The sequence below is a fragment of the Oncorhynchus clarkii genome, chromosome 23 (assembly GCF_045791955.1).
Source record: "Oncorhynchus clarkii lewisi isolate Uvic-CL-2024 chromosome 23, UVic_Ocla_1.0, whole genome shotgun sequence".
NCBI lineage: Eukaryota > Metazoa > Chordata > Actinopteri > Salmoniformes > Salmonidae > Oncorhynchus > Oncorhynchus clarkii.
In genome coordinates, this window is record NC_092169.1 from 51354159 (window position 1) to 51379626 (window position 25468).

Sequence of the window (25468 nt, forward strand, 5' to 3'; positions counted from 1 at the left end):
ACAGCTAGGTTGCTGTCTGTCTGTGTTCTTCATCCTGATAAGCTTTTATTTCTCCCATCAGAGCCCAGAGCTTTATCCCCAAATGGCAGTTTGACAAGCAACATCTGTGTTTATTGAGTCAAGTGGTCTTTCTTGCTCAGTTCCCTGAACAGAATATAATTCCGTCAGATAGTAAAGTGCTACTAGAATCAAATCAAAGAAAATAAATTCAGTCAGCATCAGGTGAAACAGCACCACTGTTCAGTCAGCATCAGGTGAAACAGCACCTCTGTTCAGTCAGCATCAGGTGAAACAGCACCTCTGTTCAGTCAGCATCAGGTGAAACAGCACCACTGTTCAGTCAGCATCAGGTGAAACAGCACCTCTGTTCAGTCAGCATCAGGTGAAACAGCACCTCTGTTCAGTCAGCATCAGGTGAAACAGCACCACTGTTCAGTCAGCATCAGGTGAAACAGCACCACTGTTCAGTCAGCATCAGGTGAAACAGCACCACTGTTCAGTCAGCATCAGGTGAAACAGCACCTCTGTTCAGTCAGCATCAGGTGAAACAGCACCACTGTTCAGTCAGCATCAGGTGAAACAGCACCTCTGTTCAGTCAGCATCAGGTGAAACAGCACCACTGTTCAGTCAGCATCAGGTGAAACAGCACCTCTGTTCAGTCAGCATCAGGTGAAACAGCACCTCTGTTCAGTCAGCATCAGGTGAAACAGCACCACTGTTCAGTCAGCATCAGGTGAAACAGCACCACTGTTCAGTCAGCATCAGGTGAAACAGCACCTCTGTTCAGTCAGCATCAGGTGAAACAGCACCTCTGTTCAGTCAGCATCAGGTGAAACAGCACCTCTGTTCAGTCAGCATCAGGTGAAACAGCACCACTGTTCAGTCAGCATCAGGTGAAACAGCACCTCTGTTCAGTCAGCATCAGGTGAAACAGCACCACTGTTCAGTCAGCATCAGGTGAAACAGCACCTCTGTTCAGTCAGCATCAGGTGAAACAGCACCACTGTTCAGTCAGCATCAGGTGAAACAGCACCTCTGTTCAGTCAGCATCAGGTGAAACAGCACCTCTGTTCAGTCAGCATCAGGTGAAACAGCACCACTGTTCAGTCAGCATCAGGTGAAACAGCACCTCTGTTCAGTCAGCATCAGGTGAAACAGCACCTCTGTTCAGTCAGCATCAGGTGAAACAGCACCTCTGTTCAGTCAGCATCAGGTGAAACAGCACCACTGTTCAGTCAGCATCAGGTGAAACAGCACCTCTGTTCAGTCAGCATCAGGTGAAACAGCACCTCTGTTCAGTCAGCATCAGGTGAAACAGCACCTCTGTTCAGTCAGCATCAGGTGAAACAGCACCTCTGTTCAGTCAGCATCAGGTGAAACAGCACCACTGTTCAGTCAGCATCAGGTGAAACAGCACCACTGTTCAGTCAGCATCAGGTGAAACAGCACCTCTGTTCAGTCAGCATCAGGTGAAACAGCACCTCTGTTCAGTCAGCATCAGGTGAAACAGCACCTCTGTTCAGTCAGCATCAGGTGAAACAGCACCTCTGTTCAGTCAGCATCAGGTGAAACAGCACCTCTGCTCAGTCAGCATCAGGTGAAACAGCACCTCTGTTCAGTCAGCATCAGGTGAAACAGCACCTCTGTTCACCCCCAGCGCATTTGTAATTGTTTTTGTTTTGTTGATGAAACGGAGGAAAAGGGCATCAGCATCATGTGTAACATATTGAGGCTGGTGGAGGGCCAGCTGAGGATGAGGGAGTCAGTTAAAGATCTGTAAGATATTGAGGCTGGTGGAGGGCCAGCTGAGGATGAGGGAGTCAGTTAAAGATCTGTAACATATTGAGGCTGGTGGAGGGACAGGTGAGGATGAGGGAGTCAGTTAAAGATCTGTAACATATTGAGGCTGGTGGAGGGCCAGCTGAGGATGAGGGAGTCAGTTAAAGATCTGTAACATATTGAGGCTGGTGGAGGGCCAGCTGAGGATGAGGGAGTCAGTTAAAGATCTGTAACATATTGAGGCTGGTGGAGGGCCAGCTGAGGATGAGGGAGTCAGTTAAAGATCTGTAACATATTGAGGCTGGTGGAGGGCCAGCTGAAGATGAGGGAGTCAGTTAAAGATCTGTAACATATTGAGGCTGGTGGAGGGCCAGCTGAGGATGAGGGAGTCAGTTAAAGATCTGTAACATATTGAGGCTGGTGGAGGGCCAGCTGAGGATGAGGGAGTCAGTTAAAGATCTGTAACATATTGAGGCTGGTGGAGGGCCAGCTGAGGATGAGGGAGTCAGTTAAAGATCTGTAACATATTGAGGCTGGTGGAGGGCCAGCTGAGGATGAGTGAGTCAGTTAAAGATCTGTAACATATTGAGGCTGGTGGAGGGCCAGCTGAAGATGAGGGAGTCAGTTAAAGATCTGTAACATATTGAGGCTGGTGGAGGGCCAGCTGAGGATGAGGTAGTCAGTTAAAGATCTGTAACATATTGAGGCTGGTGGAGGGCCAGCTGAGGATGAGGGAGTCAGTTAAAGATCTGTAACATATTGAGGCTGGTGGAGGGACAGGTGAAGATGAGGGAGTCAGTTAAAGATCTGTAACATATTGAGGCTGGTGGAGGGCCAGCTGAGGATGAGGGAGTCAGTTAAAGATCTGTAACATATTGAGGCTGGTGGAGGGACAGGTGAAGATGAGGGAGTCAGTTAAAGATCTGTAACATATTGAGGCTGGTGGAGGGCCAGGTGAAGATGAGGGAGTCAGTTAAAGATCTGTAACATATTGAGGCTGGTGGAGGGACAGGTGAAGATGAGGGAGTCAGTTAAAGATCTGTAACATATTGAGGCTGGTGGAGGGCCAGCTGAGGATGAGGGAGTCAGTTAAAGATCTGTAACATATTGAGGCTGGTGGAGGGCCAGCTGAGGATGAGGGAGTCAGTTAAAGATCTGTAACATATTGAGGCTGGTGGAGGGCCAGCTGAAGATGAGGGAGTCAGTTAAAGATCTGTAACATATTGAGGCTGGTGGAGGGCCAGCTGAGGATGAGGTAGTCAGTTAAAGATCTGTAACATATTGAGGCTGGTGGAGGGCCAGCTGAGGATGAGGGAGTCAGTTAAAGATCTGTAACATATTGAGGCTGGTGGAGGGACAGGTGAAGATGAGGGAGTCAGTTAAAGATCTGTAACATATTGAGGCTGGTGGAGGGCCAGCTGAGGATGAGGGAGTCGGTTAAAGATCTGTAACATATTGAGGCTGGTGGAGGGACAGGTGAAGATGAGGGAGTCAGTTAAAGATCTGTAACATATTGAGGCTGGTGGAGGGACAGGTGAAGATGAGGGAGTCAGTTAAAGATCTGTAACATATTGAGGCTGGTGGAGGGCCAGGTGAAGATGAGGGAGTCAGTTAAAGATCTGTGACATATTCATATATTTCACATGTAATTATGGCCGAGCACTTCAACCCCCTCGCTCTTAGACTAGACCCGGGTTCAAATACTATTTGCAATCATGTCAAATAATGTATCTGTGCTTGATTTAGCTTGCCTGCTGCCATAGAACCATTAGAAAAGTATCAAAACTGCAAGAGAGGCTTTTTATTTCTCTATTTGGTTAGGTCAGGGTGTGATTTGTGTGTGCATTCTAGTCTGTCTATTTCTTTGTTGGCCGGGTATGGTTCCCAATCAGAGGCAGCTGTCTATCGTTGTCTCTGATTTGGGATCGTACTTAGGCAGCCCTTTTTCCCACCTTCAGGGAGGGAAGCCCGAGAGGGGCACACGGGTTGGTCGGCGAAGCCGAGGGGCGAGTTTGACTGGAGGGTTACTCTCTTCTTGTCTGTCTCAGTCTAGACTGGAGGGTTACTCTCTTCTTGTCTGTCTCAGTCTAGACTGGAGGGTTACTCTCTTCTTGTCTGTCTCAGTCTAGACTGGAGGGTTACTCTCTTCTTGTCTGTCTCTCAGTCTAGACTGGAAGGTTACTCTCTTCATGTCTGTCTCTCAGTCTAGACTGGAGGGTTACTCTCTTCGTGTCTGTCTCAGTCCAGACTGGAGGGTTACTCTCTTCTTGTCTGTCTCAGTCCAGACTGGAGGGTTACTCTCTTCTTGTCTGTCTCAGTCCAGACTGGAGGGTTACTCTCTTCTTGTCTGTCTCAGTCTAGACTGGAGGGTTACTCTCTTCTTGTCTGTCTCAGTCTAGACTGGAGGGTTACTCTCTTCTTGTCTGTCTCAGTCTAGACTGGAGGGTTACTCTCTTCATGTCTGTCTCTCAGTCTAGACTGTAGGGTTACTCTCTTCTTGTCTGTCTCAGTCTAGACTGGAGGGTTACTCTCTTCTTGTCTGTCTCAGTCTAGACTGGAGGGTTACTCTCTTCTTGTCTGTCTCTGTCCAGACTGGAGGGTTACTCTCTTCTTGTCTGTCTCAGTCTAGACTGGAGGGTTACTCTCTTCTTGTCTGTCTCTCAGTCTAGACTGGAGGGTTACTCTCTTCTTGTCTGTCTCAGTCTAGACTGGAGGGTTACTCTCTTCTTGTCTGTCTCAGTCTAGACTGGAGGGTTACTCTCTTCTTGTCTGTCTCAGTCTAGACTGGAAGGTTACTGTCTTGTCTGGCTCAGTCTAGACTGGAGGGTTACTCTCTTCTTGTCTGTCTCAGTCTAGACTGGAGGGTTACTCTCTTCTTGTCTGTCTCAGTCTAGACTGGAGGGTTACTCTCTTCTTGTCTGTCTCAGTCTAGACTGGAGGGTTACTCTCTTCTTGTCTGTCTCAGGCCAGACTGGAGGGTTACTCTCTTCTTGTCTGTCTCAGTCTAGACTGGAAGGTTACTGTCTTGTCTGGCTCAGTCTGGTATGCAGTCTCACACTTTATAATGACCTCACTTTATAATGACCTGTGTGTGTGTGTGTGTGTGTGTGTGTGTGTGTGTGTGTGTGTGTGTGTGTGTGTGTGTGTGTGTGTGTGTGTGTGTGTGTGTGTGTGTGTGTGTGTGTGTGTGTGCTCCATGGAGATGGGGTGTGATTGTGTGTGTGTGCTCCATGGAGATGGGGTGTGATTGTGTGTGTGTGTGCTCTCCATGGAGATGGGATGTGATTGTGTGTGTGTGCGTGTGCTCTCCATGGAGATGGGATGTGATTGTGTGTGTGTGCTCTCCATGGAGATGGGATGTGATTGTGTGTGTGTGTGCTCTCCATGGAGATGGGATGTGATTGTGTGTGTGTGTGTGCTCTCCATGGAGATGGGATGTGATTGTGTGTGTGTGTGTGCTCTCCATGGAGATGGGGTGTGATTGTGTGTGTGTGCTCTCCATGGAGATGGGATGTGATTGTGTGTGTGTGTGTGCTCTCCATGGAGATGGGATGTGATTGTGTGTGTGTGTGTGCTCTCCGTGGAGATGGGATGTGATTGTGTGTGTGTGTGTGCTCTCCGTGGAGATGGGATGTGATTGTGTGTGTGTGTGTGTGCTCTCCGTGGAGATGGGATGTGATTGTGTGTGTGTGCTCTCCATGGAGATGGGATGTGATTGTGTGTGTGTGCTCTCCATGGAGATGGGATGTGATTGTGTGTGTGTGCTCTCCATGGAGATGGGATTGTGATTGTGTGTGTGTGTGTGTGCTCTCCATGAAGATGGGATGTGATTGTGTGTGTGTGCTCTCCATGGAGATGGGATGTGCAGACCGACTGACTCTGACATTTCTCTAGCGGAGTTCTGATCAGGTAGACTGATGAGGGGACTTCATGGAATACATCTCACCATTCACACTGATTACTCTTGGAGTGGAGCGGCTCTTATCAGACCTGGGTTCAAATACTAATTGAAATAATTTCAGATTCTTTGTCTGGGCATGATTGAGCTTGCCTGGCGCTATGGAACCAATAGAATAGTTATAGGTAAATATGCAAATCCCACCCATCTGGCATTCCAGGCAGCCTTAAGCAACACTACTATTGTTTGGAAGATTTCTCACAGTAGTTGTTGTTGAACCTTGTAATGCTATGAAAGCTTTTAACTAGGGAATAAGGGGGAGGGAGGGAGGGAGGGAGAGAGGGAGGGAGAGAGGGAGAGAGACTCTTGGGGCCCAGGAAGTCTGGTCTAGTAGAGTATTGTATCATGTCCAGGACTAGTGTGTTTTGATGGAGGAGAAAGGAATTCAAAATGGAAGGAACCTTGAACGCTGGAAATAGTGTCCTTGTTAGTACTGTGGGAAATAGTATCCTTGTTAGTACTGTGGGAAATAGTGTCCTTGTTAGTACTGTGGGAAATAGTGTTCTTGTTAGTACTGTGGGAAATAGTGTCCTTGTTAGTACTGTGGGAAATAGTGTCCTTGTTAGTACTGTGGGAAATAGTGTCCTTGTTAGTACTGTGGGAACTAGTGTCCTTGTTAATACTGTGGGAAATAGTGTCCTTGATAGTACTGTGGGAAATAGTGTCCTTGTTAGTACTGTGGGAAATAGTGTCCTTGTTAGTACTGTGGGAAATAGTGTCCTTGTTAGTACTGTGGGAAATAGTGTCCTTGTTAGTTCTGTGGGAAATAGTGTCCTTGTTAGTACTGTGGGAACTAGTGTCCGTGTTAGTACTGTGGGAAATAGTGTCCTTGTTAGTACTGTGGGAACTAGTGTCCTTGTTAGTACTGTGGGAAATAGTGTCCTTGTTAGTACTGTGGGAAATAGTGTCCTTGTTAGTACTGTGGGAAATAGTGTCCTTGTTAGTACTGTGGGAACTAGTGTCCTTGTTAGTACTGTGGGAACTAGTGTCCTTGTTAGTACTGTGGGAAAGACTGTGATCCCCTTATAGATCTACTTGGCTGTCTGAATGTGTGTGTATAAAAGCTACCATACATAATGTATCATGTAAGAGAAGCCAGCCAGCGCTCACCTTCCTCTCTCTCACCTCCCCTCACACACACACACTCCCCTCGCCTCTGCATCTTTACTGAAGGTTGAATTACCTGATGTTCAAAAGTGGTCTGTGTTCCTCCTCTAGTCTAGGAACGGTAACAGTGCTCTCTCCACACACACGCACGCACGCACACAGAACTGGAACAGTAGAGGTGTATTTCAAGGTGAAGTGGGTCAGGGGTGTACACAGTAATTTGTTTAGGCAGACCACTGTAGAGAGCCATCTGTGGAGGCGGAGACTCTGAGCCCTGTAATTCAGCAGGGCAGCTGGGGTGCTGCAGATGGCCGAAGAGGTGGAGAAAAAATTACCGGGAGAAGAGTTGGTTGTGGAGGAGAGAGATGGGGAGTGGGAGGAAAATAGAGAGGGAGAAGAGGAGGGGGGATATATGATAAAGGGAGGAGAGTGGGAGAGGGAGGAGAGGGAAGGTGGTGCAGGACAAAGAGAGAGGGGAGGAGGTGCAGGACAAAGAGAGAGGGGAGGTGGTGCAGGACAAAGAGAGAGGGGAGGTGGTGCAGGACAAAGAGAGAGGGAAGGTGGTGCAGGACAAAGAGAGAGGGAAGGACGTACAGGACAAAGAGGGGAGGAGGTGCAGGACAAAGAGAGAGGGAAGGAGGTGCAGGACAAAGAGAGAGGGAAGGTGGTGCAGGACAAAGAGAGAGGGAAGGTGGTGCAGGACAAAGAGAGAGGGAAGGTGGTGCAGGACAAAGAGAGAGGGAAGGTGGTGCAGGACAAAGAGAGAGGGGAGGTGGTGCAGGATAAAGAGAGAGGGAAATGTGGTGCAGGACAAAGAAAGAGGGAAGGAGGTACAGGACAAAGAGGGGAGGAGGTGCAGGACAAAGAGAGAGGGAAGGTGGTGCAGGACAAAGAGAGAGGGAAGGAGGTACAGGACAAAGAGGGGGAGGAGGTGCAGGACAAAGAGAGAGGGGAGGTGGTGCAGGACAAAGAGAGAGGGGAGGTGGTGCAGGACAAAGAGAGAGGGGAGGAGGTGGGAGAAACAGGGTGGCCGGGTTGCTTTCCTATCATCCAAGTTAGTCCCTCATTCTGTACTGACATTAGAAATGGCTGTATTAGAAATAGAGGTATGAACGTTTAAACCAAGTTGGGATCCTTAACCTTACGAAAAATCCCTCCCACAAAATGGAAATCACATTGCAGTTGTCACAAAACCTATTATTTTCAGGTGTAATAGCCTAACTAGACGATAGTTTATAAAGGCCTGGGGAAAGTTGTCATTTAAATTAAACCAGAGATTACCCTAACCCCCCCCCCCCCACGTCAGCGAGGTCATCCTGACTGTCTCTACCAACATCAGTGAGGTCATCCTGACTGTCTCTACCAATGTCAGTGGGGTCATCCTGACTGTCTCTACCAACGTCAGTGGGGTCATCCTGACTGTCTCTACCAACGTCAGTGGGGTCATCCTGACTGTCTCTACCAACGTCAGCGGGGTCATCCTGACTGTCTCTACCAACGTCAGTGGGGTCATCCTGACTGTCTCTACCAACGTCAGCGGGGTCATCCTGACTGTCTCTACCAACGTCAGCGGGGTCATCCTGACTGTCTCTATCAACGTCAGTGGGGTCATCCTGACTGTCTCTACCAATGTCAGTGGGGTCATCCTGACTGTCTCTACCAATGTCAGTGGGGTCATCCTGACTGTCTCTACCAACGTCAGGGGGGTCATCCTGACTGTCTCTACCAACGTCAGCGGGGTCATCCTGACTGTCTCTACCAACGTCAGTGGGGTCATCCTGACTGTCTCTACCAACGTCAGCGGGGTCATCCTGACTGTCTCTACCAACGTCAGTGGGGTCATCCTGACTGTCTCTATCAACGTCAGGGGGGAAATCTAGAGCCTCTGAGGGCGTAGGACCTTTTTAATAGCTATGGGGCAGAGTTGATAATATATGTAAAGAGATAGTAGTAGTTTTCTCGTTTAAATAAGTATTGTGCTTGCTATGTTAATGATTGACACTTTTTTCACGTTTTTATCAGACCAATTGTGTTTATCTGACTGTTATTGAAATGGTGGAACAATAATAACACGATCAATTGTTGACTAAAGTCAAGAAGATGAATGCACAGTGTATTATTATAGGAAAGCATATCACATATCCGTGGTGGTAGATGGCCTCCCTTATCACCGCACAAAAATAATTGGGCCAGTTACGTAAGTGACAAGCTTCCATGATCAATGGGAAGTGTGAGAATCAAACTGATTAAGTAAAGTGAGCTTCACTTTCAAAGGTTGGTCATTTTAATTCCCTCCAGTGTTCGGCTCTCTCTCACACACTTAGGGACGACCATGTGTTTACGGTCCAGATAACAGCACCTGCTATTTACAAAATAAATCATGATAAAGGAGACATGCCAATACTAACTGCTACAATACAATACTTAATTATATATTTTTTTACCTTTATTTAACTAGGTAAGTCAGTTAAGAACAAATTCTTATTTTCAATGACGGCCCAGTGGGTTAACTGCCTGTTCAGGGGCAGAACGACAGATTTGTACCTTGTCAGCTCGGGGTGTTTGAACTTGCAACCTTCCGGTTACTAGTCCAACGCTCTAACCACTAGGCTACCCTGCCGCCCCTTCATACTTCATACGTAGCTAACTGCTACAATACAATACCTCACACGTAGCTAACTGCTACAATACAATACTTCACATGTAGCTAACTGCTACAAAACAATACCTCACACGTAGCTAACTGCTACAATACAATACCTCACACGTAGCTAACTGCTACAATACAATACTTCACATGTAGCTAACTGCTGCAATACAATACCTCACACGTAGCTAACTGCTACAATACAATACTTCACATGTAGCTAACTGCTACATTCCAATACCTCACACGTTGCTAACTGCTACATTACAATACCTCACATGTAGCTAACTGCTGAAATACATGCTAAGCCGTCTTCAGTAGGCTCCAAGCACTGGTTTCTTTATTTTATGTTCTTTGTTTTATGTCAGGGACCGAGCACAGTATTGAACAAATATTGCACCATATTTAGCTAAATATCTAATTACTATATTTTATCTCCAGCTTTTAGAATGGGCCTCAAATGTTATCCCATCCTCATCTCTTGACCCTTGTTGAACGCTTTCTCTCCAGAGTTGGGTTTATTTTTAAGTCACTGGCAAAGCCTGTTTCCAATCACATTGTTTGTACTTGTACTTAAGATCTATCCATTCCTCTGCCCAACAGTATCTGTCCCTACAGCTCCTATTTATTACATCACAACTCCTTTCATTTCCTTCTTATCCATGTAAACTCCCTACCTTTCCCTTCCTGGGACCGGCTCATCAGGTAAGACTGGGGATTCCCCAAACTCTGACAATAGGAAAACTCTGAATCCTAAGGGCAATCTGACCGTCTCCTATCTCTCCTCTTTTCTCCTCCTCCTCCTCCTCCTCCTCCTCTTCATTTCTGCCTCTCCTCCTCTCCATTTAGAGCTGAATAGAGCAACTGACTGGCCACTCTCTTAGGCTCTATCCCAAATTGCACCGTATTTACTATAGAGTGCACTACTTATGACCCAGGCCCATAGGGCTCTCATCAGAAGTAGTTTAGAATGTTAGGACTAGAGTTCCATTTGGACAACAGCCTGTCATGGATACCTCAGCCCTCCAGCCCTGCAGACAAGTGAATTACACAGTTTACCCACTTCTTTTCAAATGCTATTTTCTTCTTGTCTTTCTTTTTTGTTGCACTGTGGCGACTGGAGAGCCGCTTAGCTATTACCCAGGATTCTCCTTGTCTGCACGCACACACACACACACACACACACACACACTCACACATAATGAACCTTCTTTAGAGCTGCAGCGACAGTCTCAGACGTTTTGCGTGGTTAGTTCGTCGTGGGATTTCTGTGACTTGGATCTTCTTTTCTTTGCAGACACTTTGAAGTCACCTTAAATCTCCTGGCCAGATTCAGTATATGATAGTCAAACTGTTTCTCTATCGTGTTGGTTAAAGTTGTGGTTTTCTTCCTTAATGGTCAGTCATTCTTTTATTTGTTTAAATTTTAAAGAAAACAGCAGCAGTTGCTAGCTTGCCCATCCAGTCCCTCACCTCTCTGTCTTTAAAACACATGATATATATATATAGATGGAAGCTTACAGTACATTAACTGTGACTAAAACATCCTATATTAGGTAGATACTTACACTACATATGAAATGTGTTGATGCTAAGATAGAAGGCTGCAGTACATATGAAATGTGTTGATGCTAAGATAGAAGCCTGCAGTACATATGAGATGTGTTGTTGCTAAGATACAAGGCTGCAGTACATATGAGATGTGTTGTTGCTAAGATACAAGGCTACAGTACATATGACGTGTTGTTGCTGATACAAGGCTGCAGTACATATGAGATGTGTTGTTGCTGATACAAGGCTGCAGTACATATGAGATGTGTTGTTGCTGATACAAGGCTGCAGTACATATGAGATGTGTTGTTGCTAAGATACAAGGCTGCAGTACATATGAGATGTGTTGTTGCTAAGATACAAGGCTGCAGTACATATGACATGTGTTGTTGCTGATACAAGGCTGCAGTACATATGAGATGTGTTGTTGCTAAGATACAAGGCTGCAGTACATATGAGATGTGTTGTTGCTAAGATACAAGGCTGCAGTACATGAGATGTGTTGTTGCTGATACAAGGCTGCAGTACATATGAGATGTGTTGTTGCTAAGATACAAGGCTGCAGTACATATGAGATGTGTTGTTGCTAAGATCCAAGGCTGCAGTACATATGAGATGTGTTGTTGCTAAGATACAAGGCTGCAGTACATATGAGATGTGTAGTTGCTAAGATACAAGGCTGCAGTACATATGAGATGTGTTGTTGCTAAGATACAAGGCTGCAGTACATATGAGATGTGTTGTTGCTGATACAAGGCTGCAGTACATATGACATGTGTTGTTGCTAAGATACAAGGCTGCAGTACATATGAGATGTGTAGTTGCTAAGATACAAGGCTGCAGTACATATGAGATGTGTTGTTGCTAAGATACAAGGCTGCAGTACATATGAGATGTGTTGTTGCTGATACAAGGCTGCAGTACATATGAGATGTGTTGTTGCTGATACAAGGCTGCAGTACATATGACATAACACCACATAAACTCAGCAAAAAGAGAAACATCCCTTTTTTAGGACCCTGTCTTTCAAAGAAAATTTCCATGCTTGTTCAATGAACCATAAACAATTAATGAACATGCACCTGCAGAACGGTCGTTAAGACACTAACAGCTTACAATTAAGTACAATTAGGTGGGCAATTAAGGTCACAGTTATGAAAACTTACGACACTAAAGAGGCCTTTCTACTTACTCTGAAAAACACCAAAAGAAAGATGCCCAGGGTCCCTGCTCATCTGTGTGAATGTGCCTTAGGCATGCTGCAAGGAGACATGAGGACTGCAAATGTGGCCAGGGCAATAAATTGCCATGTCCGTACTGTGAGACGCCTAAGACAGGGAGATGGGATGGACAGCTGATCGTCCTCGCAGTGGCAGACCACGTGTAACAACACCTGCACAGGATCGGTACATCCGAACATCTCACCTGCAGGACAGATACAAGATGGCAACAACAAGCACCTGAGTTACACCAGGAACGCACAATCCCTCCGTCAGTGCTCAGACTGTCCCCAATAGGCTGAGAGAGCCTGGACTGAGGGCTTGTAGGCCTGTTGTAAGGCAGGTCCTCACAAGACATCACCGGCAACAACGTCGCCTATGGGCACAAACCCACCGTCGCTGGACCAGACAGGACTGGCAAAAAGTGCTCTTTACTGACGAGTCGCGGTTTTGTCTCATCAGTTGTGATGGTCGGATTCGCGTTTATTGTCGACGGAATGAGCATTACACCGAGGCCTGTACTCTGGAGCGGGATCGATTTGGATGTGGAGGGTCTGTCATGGTCTGGGGCGGTGTGTCACAGCATCATCGGACTGAGCTTGTTGTCATTGCAGGCAATCTCAACACTGTGTGTTTCAGGGAAGACATCCTCCTCTATCATGTGGTACACTTCCTGCAGGCTCAGCCTGACATGACCCTCCAGCATGACAATGCCACCAGCCATACTGCTCATTCTGTGCATGATTTCCTGCAAGACAGGAGTATCAGTGTTCTGGCCAGCGAAGAGCCCGGATCACAATCACATTGAGCACGTCTGCGACCTGTTGGATCGGAGGGTGAGGGCTAAGGCCATTCCCCCCAGAAATGTCCGGGAACTTGCAGGTGCATTGGTGGAAGAGTGCGGTAACATCTCACAGCGAGAACTGGCAAATCTGCACTGCAGTACTTAATGCCACTGATAGCCACACCAGATACTGACTGTTACTTTTGATTTTGACCCCCATCCTTTGTTCAGGGACATATTATTCCATTTCTGTTAGTCACATGTCTGGGGAACTTGTTCAGTTTATGTCTCAGTTGTTGAATCTTGTTATGTTCATACAAATATTTACACATGTTAAGTTTGCTGAAAATAAACACAGTTGACAGTGAGAGGACGCTTCTTTTTTGCAGAGTTTATTACGTGTAGGTATGCAGTAGGTAGGTATGCAGTAGGTAGGTATGCAGTAGGTAGGTATGCAGTAGGTAGGTATGCAGTAGGTAGGTATGCAGTAGGTGGGTATGCAGTAGGTGGGTATGCAGTAGGTAGGTATGCAGTAGGTAGGTATGCAGTAGGTAGGTATGCAGTAGGTAGGTATGCAGTAGGTAGGAATGCAGTAGGTAGGTATGCAGTAGGTAGGTATGCAGTAGGTAGGTATGCAGTAGGTAGGTATGCAGTAGGTAGGTATGCAGTAGGTAGGTATGCGGTAGGTATGCAGTAGGTAGGAATGCAGTAGGTAGGAATGCAGTAAGTAGGTATGCAGTAGGTAGATATGCGGTAGGTAGGTATGCAGTAGGTAGATATGCAGTACATTATGACATATGAGTGGTGTTTAAGATTCTGTCTACTGTGACTTCACATTGGAAGTTATCCAGGGATCAGCCCTATCCACAGTGACAGTGACACAGCTTTCTACTTTACAAGAAGAGTTGTAGGCTCTTTCAGTTACCGTGACACAGTTAGCCCGAGGCTGGGTTCCTCTATGGCGTTAACAGCCCCTCTAAGGCACATCAGTCAGGACAGGGCCACTTAAAGTTCCATTCTGGGATTTTAAAAACAACACAACGGTAGCCCTGCCACTTGTTTTGGTATACAGCTAAAGGATGGGCTAGGGAAATGTAACCCCTCCCAAATTCAAAAGGAATTCATTTATAAAAATAAAAAAATTATTAAGAATCCATAGGTGCATATCAACAATTGGAATGACCATTGAACAGATTCTCAGATTGTAGTCTTCAGTGAGGACAGGGCCATCGTTAGTTACACAGTTGCACAGCAAGTGCTTTGCTTGGGTAATAAGACTGCATGCAAGTATTTGTATTTATTAGGGATCCCCATTAGTTCCTACTAAGACAGCAGCTACTCTTCCTGGGGTTTATTATGGATCCCCATTAGTTCCTACTAAGACAGCAGCTACTCTTCCTGGGGTTTATTATGGATCCCCATTAGTTCCTACTAAGACAGCAGCTACTCTTCCTGGGGTTTATTATGGATCCCCATTAGTTCCTACTAAGACAGCAGCTCCTCTTCCTGGGGTTTATTATGGATCCCCATTAGTTCCTACTAAGACAGCAGCTACTCTTCCTGGGGTGTATTAGGGATCCCCATTAGTTCCTGCCAAGGCAGCAGCTACTCTTCCTGGGGTTTATTATGGATCCCCATTAGTTCCTACTAAGACAGCAGCTACTCTTCCTGGGGTTTATTATGGATCCCCATTAGTTCCTACTAAGACAGCAGCTACTCTTCCTGGGGTTTATTATGGATCCCCATTAGTTCCTACTAAGACAGCAGCTACTCTTCCTGGGGTTTATTATGGATCCCTATTAGTTCCTGCCAAGGCAGCGGCTACTCTTCCTGGGGTTTATTTTGGATCCCTATTAGTTCCTGCCAAGGCAGCGGCTACTCTTCCTGGGGTTTATTATGGATCCCCATTAGTTCCTGCCAAGGCAGCAGCTACTCTTCCTGGGGTTTATTATGGATCCCTATTAGTTCCTGCCAAGGCAGCAGCTACTCTTCCTGGTGTTTATTATGGATCCCCATTAGTTCCTGTAGTACTGTGCTCCTCCGGTAGTCTGTTCTGGACTTGGGGACTGTGACTAATCCTCTTGTGGCATGTCTTTTGGGGTATGTATGGGTGTCTGAGCTGTGTGCTCGTTGTTTAGACAGACACCTCAGTACATTCAACTTGTCAACTCTTCTTACAAAAAGTAGTGATGAAGTCAATCTCCTCCACTTTGAGCCAGGAGAGATTGACATGCATATTATTAATGTTAGCTCTCCGTGTACTTTTAAGTGCCAGCCATGCTGCCCTGTTCTGAGACAGCCGTGCTGCTCTGTTCTGAGACAGCCATGCTGCCCTGTTCTGAGACAGCCGTGCTGCTTTGTTCTGAGACAGCCGTGCTGCCCTGTTCTGAGACAGCCGTGCTGCTTTGTTCTGAGACAGCCGTGCTGCCCTGTTCTGAGACAGCCGTGCTGCTTTGTTCTGAGACAGCCGTGCTGCCCTGTTCTGAGACAGCCGTGCTGCCCTGTTCTGAGACAGCCGTGCTGCCCTGTTCTGAGACAGCCGTGCTGCCCTGTTCTGAGCCAGCCGTGCTGCCCTGTTCTGAGCCAGCCGTGCTGCCCTGTTCTGAGCCAGCCGTGCTGCCCTGTTCTGAGACAGCCGTGCTGCCCTGTTCTGAGACAGCCATGCTGCCCTGTTCTGAGACAGCCGTGCTGCCCTGTTTTGAGCCAACTGCAATTTCCCTAAGTCCCTCTTTGTGGCACCTGACCACACTGCAAGTCACACTTAATCGTACACACACTGCCACTCTGTGTTTCTTATGGACTTTCATTGACAGCTGAAACCTTCCAACTCACCCTGTTGTTTCTTCAACATGGAAAACAAAACCTACAAGTGAATACCTCCATATTCCCATTTCATGGAATACATTGCTACATACTGTAGTGAAGAACTCTCATTTTAAGTGAACTCATAACTAGAATAATAACATTGACTAAAAGCAAAGATATTCAAATATAATAATGGCCTGAAGATGTTCCACCCCCCCCCCCCCGAAATCCTTTTACAGGGTCCAATCACATTGCTTCATCTTAACCTCGCGGTGACACTTGATGCAAACTGAATTGACTTCAACCTGTTCCATCTGCCTCGCCTTGGATTGAGAATATCGCCCGTGGACACAGTGTAGTTAGTTAGTTGTTACTTTGCCAGTTCTCCAACCCCTCACACACTGACTCATACATAAGAGCGTAGTCTAATATAAATGCATTAGGATGCTGGATTCACACCAAGTTCTGCTGTTTATCTCCCTTCCCTGCTTTTGGAGTTATAATGTCAAACCCCTTTCTGACTCATAAGAAGGTACTAAAAGCATTTGTATGCTAAGTACATGCAGATTTCTGTTATTTGGTTTATTGAGTGCTTTACTTACATTCCATTAACTGTTGCATTGTATGATGGTAGTCTAAAATACATGCAGATTTCTGTTATTTGGTTTATGAGTGCTTTACTTACATTCCATTAACTGTTGCATTGTATGATGGTAGTCTAAAATACATGCAGTAGGATGCTAGGTTCTTATTTTCTTATTTCCGTGTTACTTTCCTTTCTAAAAGTGTAAGAAGGTACTCTGAAACCGACAACCATTAGAATATCAATCTCAATGACAACCATTAGAATGTCCATTTCTGGTCTGACTGGTCTTTTTACTGCATTTGGTTGATAATGGCTCCTACTTACATCCCATTAACTGTTGCATTAACATCATGGATCAAACGGATGCTGCAGGGCCTGTAATTAATGTCGGAGGCGTCTCTTGGGGCTACCTTGTAAATGGTGGCGGTGTTGGGTCACTACCAGTTAGTATAATGCCGTTAATTGCTCCCAGAATAAGATCCTTTAACATTTTAAAGACAATAATGGCTGCATTTTCACAGGAAAGCCAATTCTGATTGGTCAATAGACCAATTATTGAAAACATGATCAGAATTGGGCTGCCTGTGTAAACGCAGCCATATTGACTTCAGTGAACTCCTAAGGCTGGCCATGTTGTGCTGTTGAAACATATAAATAGACATATAAATATGCTTGTTTTTGTGTCATTTAATATACATTTGCCATTCCAAACACACAACACATGAAGTCTAAACTAAGTTTAGAGAACTACGATTATCTCCTGATGTCAAACTAATGCAGTGTTAGCAAAGACTTAATTATGTTCTCTCCATTTTTTTGTTTTCTCACTTTTTCAGACGAATGCACAGTGACGAGGTCGTACCTTTTCCTCCACAAGTTCTGGTTCTTCAGTACCATCTACTACTTTGGTAACTGGGTGTTTATCGGGGTATGTGTTGGAAACTCAAAGATTTGGTTGACAATGTTCTTGCAAAAATGTCACAGATGGTGTAACTATAAGTGCAATTTATAGTGTAAAGGCAGATCAGATTTACTGAGTACTGCTGAGTCTGCTAGAATTATAGCTGCAATTCATTGATTGATTGGTTAAATTGTTTGGACATTAAAGATGACCGCCATACTAGCGTCCTACTTAAACTGCATACGCATGTATTTAAACCGCGTACTCAAGTACTTAAACCGCATACTCAAGTACTTAAACTGCGTACTAATTTACTTAAACCGCAAACCAATTTACTTAAACCGCGTATACATTTACTTAAGCCGCGTACACATTTACTTAAACTGTGTACTCATTTAAACCGGATACTCATTTACTTAATCTGCACACTCATTTAAACCGCATACTCATTCACTTACACCGCATACTCATTTACTTAAACCGTACTCATTTACTTAAACTGCGTACTCATTCACTTAAACTCTATACTCATTTACTTAATCTGCACACTCATTTAAACCGCATACTCATTTACTTAAACTCTATACTCATTTACTTAAACTGCACACTCAAACCGCGTACTCATTTACTTAAACTGCATACTCATTTACTTAACCCGCGTACTCATGTACTTTAACTGCGTACTAATTTAAACCGCATACGCATTTACTTAATCCGCATACTAATTTACTTAAACCGCATACTCATTAACTTAAACCGCGTACTCATTTACTTAAACCGTACTAATTTACTTAAACTGCATACTCATTTACTTAAACCGTACTCATTTACTTAAACTGCGTACTCATTCACTTAATCTGCATACTCATTTACTTAAACCGTAATAATTTACTTAAACTGCGTACTCATTCACTTAATCTGCGTACTCATTTACTTAATCTGCGTACTCATTTACTTAAACTGCATACTCATTCACTTACACCACATACTCATGTACTTAAACTGCGTACTCATTTACTTAAACTTAAACTTAAATTCATTGGTCTTTTCTGACTCACGTGTTAGACGACAGCTGATAATCAGATAAATTGACCTGCTGTACTATGTTCTACATTTCACATACTAGAAAACTTTACTTTTTCACATACTATTTATATAGTACGCTAGTATGTGTATTGGGAGATGGCCCATGACTTATTTCCATACGTTCCATGTTTTCCACCAGTAGGTTCTCCTCATTGACCTGGTGGTGTTTGATTGTAAATGTCCATGTTTTCCACCTGTAGGTTCTCCTCATTGACCTGGTTGTGATTGATTGTAAATGTCCATGTTTTCCACCTGTAGGTTCTCCTCATTGACCTGGTGGTGGTGGATTGTAACTTTCCATGTTTTCCACCTGTAGGTTCTCCTCATTGACCTGGTGGTGATTGATTGTAAATGTCCATGTTTTCCACCTGTAGGTTCTCCTCATTGACCTGGTGGTGTTTGATTGTAAATGTCCATGTTTTCCACCTGTAGGTTCTCCTCATTGGCCTGGTGGTGTTTGATTGATTGTAAATGTCCATGTTTTCCACCAGTAGGTTCTCCTCATTGACCTGGTGGTGTTTGATTGATTGTAAATGTCCATGTTTTCCACCTGTAGGTTCTCCTCATTGACCTGGTGGTGTTTGATTGATTGTAAATGTCCATGTTTTCCACCAGTAGGTTCTCCTCATTGACCTGGTGGTGGTGGATTGTAACTTTCCATGTTTTCCACCTGTAGGTTCTCCTCATTGACCTGGTGGTGTTTGATTGATTGTAAATGTCCATGTTTTCCACCAGTAGGTTCTCCTCATTGACCTGGTGGTGGTGGATTGTAACTTTCCATGTTTTCCACCTGTAGGTTCTCCTCATTGACCTGGTGGTGTTTGTTTGATTGTAAATGTCCATGTTTTCCACCTGTAGGTTTTCCTCATCGGCCTGTTGGTGTCATGTTGTAAGGGGAAGAAATCAGTGATCGAAGGAGAAGTGGAGGCAGATGACTCTGACATGAGTGAAGACGAATATGTCCACTGACAAGACCACAGCCTGCCAGACCTGGGTTCAAATACTATTTGAAATGTTTTAAATACTTTTGAGCATTTGCTTTAGCCTGCCTGGGAGTGCCGGGTGGGCGGGGTTTGCATGTTCTGGAATTTTCTATTGGTTCACCTGCAAAAGGCAAGCTTAATCAAATACAATTGAAGTATTTTAAATCATTTTAAACAGTGTGCCCTAATGAATATGACCCAGGTCTGCTACCTGCATGGACCAGGAGACATTTAAACCGGATTGGTTTCTGTTACAGCTGGTTTGCTATAACATAAGAATATGACATTTGGATTGTTCATACAAGGCAGTAAAACTTTAATTTGAACTGTTGTTTTCTGGTTTCTGCCTGAGATTGGTTAATATTCCACAACGTTGTGTTGATACTGATGTATTATTATTATCAATATTATAACAGGAGAGGGTGATTGTGAGGTTGCTTTTTTCTATTAGGGCAACTTTTAGTTTTTTTGTTCAGTCAAGTGTCTTTTTTCAAAGCAGTATGTAAAACCCTGATTGCATCCCAAATGGCACCCTATTTCAAATATAGTGCACTTCTTTTGACCAAAGCCCTATCGGACCCTGGTCAAAAGTAGTGCACTATATAGGGAATAGTGTTCCATTTGAGATGCAACCCTCTTTGTATTACTATGGTAATGTGCCTGTTGTTTAAAATGTCATCTCCACCAATTCCATGTTTTTATGTTTCCAAAAAGAAAGATTTAGTGTTGCAAAATTCTGGTATATTTTCCAAAATGAGAGGATTCTGAATTTCCTGCTTATTTCTATAGTGATTTGTAGAAAGTTCCCAACATTTTCTAACCCTAAGAAAGATCCCTGGTTGAGAACCAAACGGTGAGTTATTCAACAAGCCTGTGGTACTGGATGTTTTGGGTCCTGAAAAGGCAAGATGTTGTTGGGGAAACAGTCCAGGATTACTTTTTTATTTGAACTCAGCACATTTTTGTTGACATGTACATTTCTGTAATATATGGCTGGATAAATGTTTATTTTAGCCTTTAACAGATGTATTATTTTTAAGATTACATTCAGCATGTTAACTTACAACAACAAATATGGACTTGTATTTGATACCATATTGATAATGCACATTGCTGAGTTAAAATATATATTATCTTATCCCTGATTTTGGTCGTGTTTGGTTGGGCTTAACTTGACTAATTGTTATTGCGTTGATGAATTGATTTGCTGTAAAGTTCTCTGAACATGAACTGAGCATAATATCACTTTACTACTGATCACAATGTCAATTTACGTTATGAATTTGGAATAAAATATGAATTCTGAATTGATTATTGCTATGTTTATGTTGTTAATCTATCAATTTCTAACGTTAATTCAGGGATTGCTTTGGACCTTGAATTTGGGGTTGGCATAGCCATTTGTTTTTCAAGGACTAGACATTAGTGATATTTATTGTGTCCTCTTTAAAACTGTTGATAATAAAGAGGCTGGCCCATCTTATTTTGTGTGCCATGCACTTTTCATCACTGCACTAGATACCAGTGCATCGATTTAATCTGTCACAGCGGTCATTATTAGCCTACAAGATGGCATGTAGCTGGCTTCAGTACAGTATATATATAAAAAAGTGCTAACTCATCGCAGGCTTTAGTATTTATTTACCTTCTAGTCATCACCACGGTGACGCTTAATCAATGGCTTCTAGTACTAATGCCTGTACACATATATACAATATGAAGGATCAGCATAATGGTGATCCCTGGGGCTACATAATATAGATAAAAAGACTGGTGTTAAGATGTTAACTCTCCACTATCCCCTGTACACTGATACACTCTCTTCATTCTCTGAAGCAGCTCAATTATCTGATGGTTGGTTGGTTGGTTGTTTGGATGGTTGGTTGGTCCAAGAATGCACTGCAATGTGACATGAATCACATCTGTTCCAGGTGGGAACATGAAACACACACAACAGATGGGAAGGACCTGGAGAAGAAATAACAAGCACTATCGATGTGTTTACACAAGCAGCCCAATTCTGATCTTTGGCCCATTTTTTTGGCTAAACATCGGATTGATTGTTCAAAAGACTAATTTTGTGGCAAAAGATCAGACTTGGGCTTCCTTTGTTAACACAGCCTATGTAGAACTCTCTAGCTTTACCTAGCATCACCTTGGAGGAAGTAACAACTGTTCCTACAGTAATAACTCTTATTTTATGGTCATCCTTTGTTATTGTGTGGTTTTGTTGAGTTATGGAACAATGAGCCGATTCCTCCCACAGGCTTTCTTTCATAGGTCTTTTCATAAGACACTGAAGGTCATCTTTCATTTCAGATGGGGGGTCAAAGGTGGCACAGAAATACTGACAAGGGAAAATAATATAAGGCTCAAATCAAATCACAGTTTATTGGTTCATACACATATATTTTCAGATGTTGTTTATATTTCTAACTCCAACAGTGCAGTAAAACTAACAATGCAAAACAATACACACATACAAATGTACAGTCACGTTACTGTTTCTGTTTCAGAACACACTTAGGAAGTGACTTCATATGTCAATATTCTGCACAGGTCACGTTTGTTCATTCTTGTTTGTCCAGTTTTCTATTCTATTGTTGTGGTCCTTTGGGATGGATGGAGACTGAAGAATACCTTTCTCACCATGAGAGACACTCAAAGTCCATCTTCTACAACAGACATCCTGACCAGACGGACCTTTAGGCTATGCTCAGAAATGTTTTCTTGTGCTTTTCACAGACCCCAGAGCTTGCAGTACTCACAAACAGGCTGGCTGAGATCACTACACTTAAAAATAGGTCAATTTGTGTTGTTCCTTTGAGAGACCAGCATGGGGTTAGTGGTTCCCCCAGTTAAATCAACTCAACAACTTTGACATGTTGCCTTTCACTGTATAACATCCTCATTGTTTGATGAACGGATGAATGGAAGGATTACTAGTATTCTACACAGTGATGGACTCTAACTTCACTGAGCTGAAAAAAAATACTTATTACATGTACTGTGGATGGATGAACAGCTAATCCTTCACAACGTTGCTGGAGGCCTATTGGTTTCACGTTAGCTTACATTACATTGTCTATCTTGGCTTTTGGGTCAGCTTTTTTCCCCATCTTTCAATAGCCAATAGTGTTCTACGGCTCTTGTATATCACATGAAACGAGACATAAAGCTACAAGCCTTACGGCGTTAACGTCTGAGTCTTTCACAACGTGTTGTACATTTATAGGTTGCCATGGTACATTCTCAATTACTCTGACAAGATGTATCCTACATGGTATCTAAACGTCTTCCAGTTTTATCATTATTTTGGGGGTTTTCTTCACCTACCAGAAAGAGTACAGTGTTAGTGATGTCTTGTTGAGAGATGTATGGTACATTATATATATTATACTGTGTTAGTGATGTCTTGTTGGGAGATGTATGGTACATGATATATATTAAAAGTGTTAGGGATGTCTTGTTGGGAGATGTATTGTATATGATATATATTATACTGTGTTAGTGATGTCTTGTTGAGAGATGTATGGTACATGATGTATATTATACTGTGATAGGGATGTTTTGTTGGGAAATGTATGGTACATGATGTACAGTTGATGTACGCTTAGATTGGAGTCATTAAAACTTGTTTTTCAACCACTCCACAAACTTCTTGTTAATTAACTATAGTTTTGGCAAGTTGGTTAGGACATCTACGTTGTGCATGACACAAGTCATTTTTCCAACAATTGTTTACAGACAGATTATTTCACTTATAATTCACTGTATCACAATTCCAGTGGGTCAGAAGTTTATATACACTAAGTTCTGTGCCTTTAAACAGATTGGAAAACTCCAGAAAATAATGTCATGACTTTAGAAGCTTCTGATAGGCTAATTGACATAATTTGAGTCAATTGGAGGTGTACCTGCGAATGTATTTCAAGGTCTACCTTCAAACTCAGTGCCTCTTTGCGTGACATCATGGGAAAATCAAAAGAAATCAGCCAAGACCTCAGAAAAAATTTGTTTGACCTCCACAAGTCTAGTTCATCTTTGGGAGCAATTTGCAAACACCTGAAGGTACCACCTTCATCTGTACAAACAATAGTACGCATGTATAAACACCATGGGACAACGCAGCCGTCATACCGCTCAGGAAGGAGACACATTCTGTCTCTTGGAGATTAGTGTACTTTGGAACGAAAAGTGCAAATCAATCCCAGAACAACAGCAAAGGACTTTGTGAAGATGCTGGAGGAAACAGGTACAAAAGTATCTATATCCACAGTAAAACGAGTCCTATATCGACATAACCTGAAAGGCCGCTCAGCAAGGAAGAAGCCACTGCTCCAAAACCGCCATAAAAAGGCTAGACTATGGCTTGCAACTGCACATGGGGACAAAGATCGTACTTTTTGGAGAAATGTCCTCTGGTCTAAATAAAACTGTTTGGCCATAATGACCACCGTTTTGTTTGGAGGGAGAAGGGGAGGCTTGAAGCCATCCCAACCGTGAAGCACGGGGGTGGCAGCATCATGTTGTGGGGGTGCTTTGTTGCAGGAGGACTGGTGCACTTCACAAAATAGATTGCATCACGAGGGAGGAAATGTATGTGACTATATTGAAGCAACATCTCAAGACATCAGTCAGGAAGTTAAAGCTTGGTTGCAAATGGGTCTTCCAAATGGACAATGACCCCAAGCATACATCCAAAGTTGTGGCATAATGACTTAAAGACAACAAAGTCAAGGTATTGGAGTGGCCATCACAAAGCCCTGACCTCAAACCCATGGAAAATGTGTGGGCAGAACTGAAAAAGCGTGTGCAAGCAAGGAGGCCTACAAACCTGACTCAGTTACACCAGCTCTGTCAGGAGGAATGGGCCAAAATTCACCCAACTTCTTGTGGGAAGCTTGTTGAAGGCTACCTGAAACGTTTGACCCAAGTTAAACCATTTAAAGGCAATGCTACCAAATACTCATTGAGTGTATGCAAACTTCTGACCCACTGAGAATGTGATGAAAGAAAGAAATAATAATAAATAAATCATTCTCTCTGCTATTATTCTGACATTTCACATTCTTAAAATAAAGTGGTGATCCTAACTGACCTAAAACAGGGATTTTTTACTAGGATTAAATGTCAGGAATTGTGAAAACTGAGTTTAAATGTATTTGACTAAGGTGAATGTAAACTTCTGACTTCAACTGTATATATACAGTACCAATAGTCTCCATACAGTACCAGTCAAAAGTTTGGACACATCTACTAATTCCAGGGTTTTTCGTTATTTTACTATTTTCTACATTGTAGAATAATAGTGAAGACATCACAACTATGAAATAGCACATATTGAATTATGTAGTAACCAAAAAATGTTAAACAAAATATATTTTAGAATTGAGATTCTTCAAAGTAGCCACCCTTTGCCTTGATAACAGCTTTGCTCACTCTTGGCATTCTCTCAACCAGCTTCATGACGTAGTTACCTGGAATACATTTCAATTAACAGGTGTGCCTTGTTAAAAGTTAATTTGTGGAATTTATTTCCTTCTTAATTTAATGTGTTTGAGCCAATCTGTTGTGCTGTGACAAGGTAGGGGTGGTATACAGGGGTGGTGTTGTCTTGTAGCCTGGTCCCAGATCTGTTTGTGTTGTCTTGTAGCCTGGTCCCAGATCTGTTTGTGTTGTCCTGTAGCCTGGTCCCAGATCTGTTTGTGTTGTCTTGTAGCCTGGTCCCAGATCTGTTTGTGTTGTCTTGTAGCCTGGTCCTAGATCAGTTTGTGTTGTCTTGTGGCCTGGTCCCAGATCTGTTTGTGTTGTCTTGTGGCCTGGTCCTAGATCTGTTTGTGTTGTGCTGTAGCCTGGTCCCAGATCTGTTTGTGTTGTCTTGTAGCCTGGTCCTAGATCTGTTTGTGTTGTCTTGTAGCCTGGTCCCAGATCAATTTGTGTTGTCTTGTAGCCTGGTCCCAGATCTGTTTGTGTTGTCTTGTAGCCTGGTCCCAGATCTGTTTGTGTTGTCCTGTAGCCTGGTCCCAGATCTGTTTGTGTTGTCTTGTAGCCTGGTCC

The 25468-nt window shown here is 43.7% G+C and overlaps 1 protein-coding gene across 1 annotated transcript in view; it reads left to right on the plus strand.

Annotated features, from left to right (window-relative positions):
- LOC139381915 (LMBR1 domain containing 1) overlaps window positions 1–20719 on the plus strand; it is a 273723-nt gene extending 253004 nt beyond the window's left edge. The window contains exons 16-17 of the mRNA XM_071125774.1: window positions 17275–17366; window positions 19284–20719. Of these exons, the coding sequence (XP_070981875.1) occupies window positions 17275–17366; window positions 19284–19394 (203 nt within the window). The 3' untranslated portion in view covers window positions 19395–20719. The remainder of the gene's footprint in view (window positions 1–17274; window positions 17367–19283) is intronic.
- The last annotated feature ends 4749 nt before the right edge of the window (window positions 20720–25468 follow it).